General features: G+C 50.6%; 1 protein-coding gene across 2 annotated transcripts in view; it reads right to left on the reverse strand.

Moving 5' to 3' along the window:
• The window catches only part of KDSR (3-ketodihydrosphingosine reductase), a 38,415-nt gene extending 37,496 nt beyond the window's left edge, over nt 1-919 (reverse strand). For both annotated transcript variants that reach the window (XR_006414373.1, XM_044426683.1), the window contains exon 1: nt 633-919. Coding sequence is in view for 1 of the 2 variants with exons in the window: in XM_044426683.1 (XP_044282618.1) it covers nt 633-776 (144 nt within the window). In the remaining variant the exon portion in view is untranslated. The remainder of the gene's footprint in view (nt 1-632) is intronic.

A 919-nucleotide genomic window follows, 5' to 3' on the forward strand; every position in this document is an offset into this window, starting at 1 on the left:
ACACCTGCAGTAATTTAAAGCATGAACGATGATCCACACATGTATGAGTATTAAGACCAACTGGTAATAAACTGAATGACACTGCATACAAGATTCCAAGCAGTAGCTATTAAAAACAAACAACATCTAGCTCTGAGCACACTCCAAGCGGTATTAACATTAATTAAAAGAAATACATCTTGCCTGGTTCAGGGTTTTCCAGGACTTACTTTCCCACAAGAAAGTTGTGGGGCCGGGGCCGAGAAACAGAGTTTAGTGCTACAGTTTTGTTGCTAGAGTTTCAGCTGGTTCCTCTCTTCAGGAGAAATGCCTGAAACACCCATTTTGCTGTAGGCTAAACAAAATCCATTTCATTCACACCCTTTCTCATTCCTAGTCAAGGAAGACAACCCAGAAACTTTTTTTTAACAAGATGCTATTGTGGCTAAAGAATCTCCTTCGAAATGCACTGTTACGTATGCAATCGACATATAGATTTATTTAGTATTACGCATGCATGGAACGCGTACGCAAATAACAGAAACTAAAAGCCGTAGGGGAAAGGAGGAAGGCTTGGCTTTTCCTGCCCGTCCCCTCCCTCCCCCCTCCCCCTCCCCCTGCAAGACATGCAACGCCTTCGGCTAACTGCTCACCACGACGTGGGCGCCGGACAAGGACAGTGGCTTGGGGCTTGTCACCGGCGACACCAGATACAGCAACAGCAGGAAGGCCACGAGGAGGGCGACCCCGGCGGCCGCCGCCAGCAGCAGCGCCCCGGACATCTCTGCGAACAGCATCCGAGGTTTAGGAGAAGCTTGGCGAAAGCCGGGGCGGGAAGGATGCGCGCTTCCCTCGTCTCTCTCCGGTGCCACCTGACGGACTCACTGACCCGGTCAGAGCGGGAAGGCATAACCCTGCTCCCGTGGCAGGGAAGCCAAGA

This window comes from Varanus komodoensis, unplaced genomic scaffold (genome assembly GCF_004798865.1).
Source record: "Varanus komodoensis strain SLA01 unplaced genomic scaffold, ASM479886v1 scaffold17, whole genome shotgun sequence".
Lineage (NCBI taxonomy): Eukaryota > Metazoa > Chordata > Lepidosauria > Squamata > Varanidae > Varanus > Varanus komodoensis.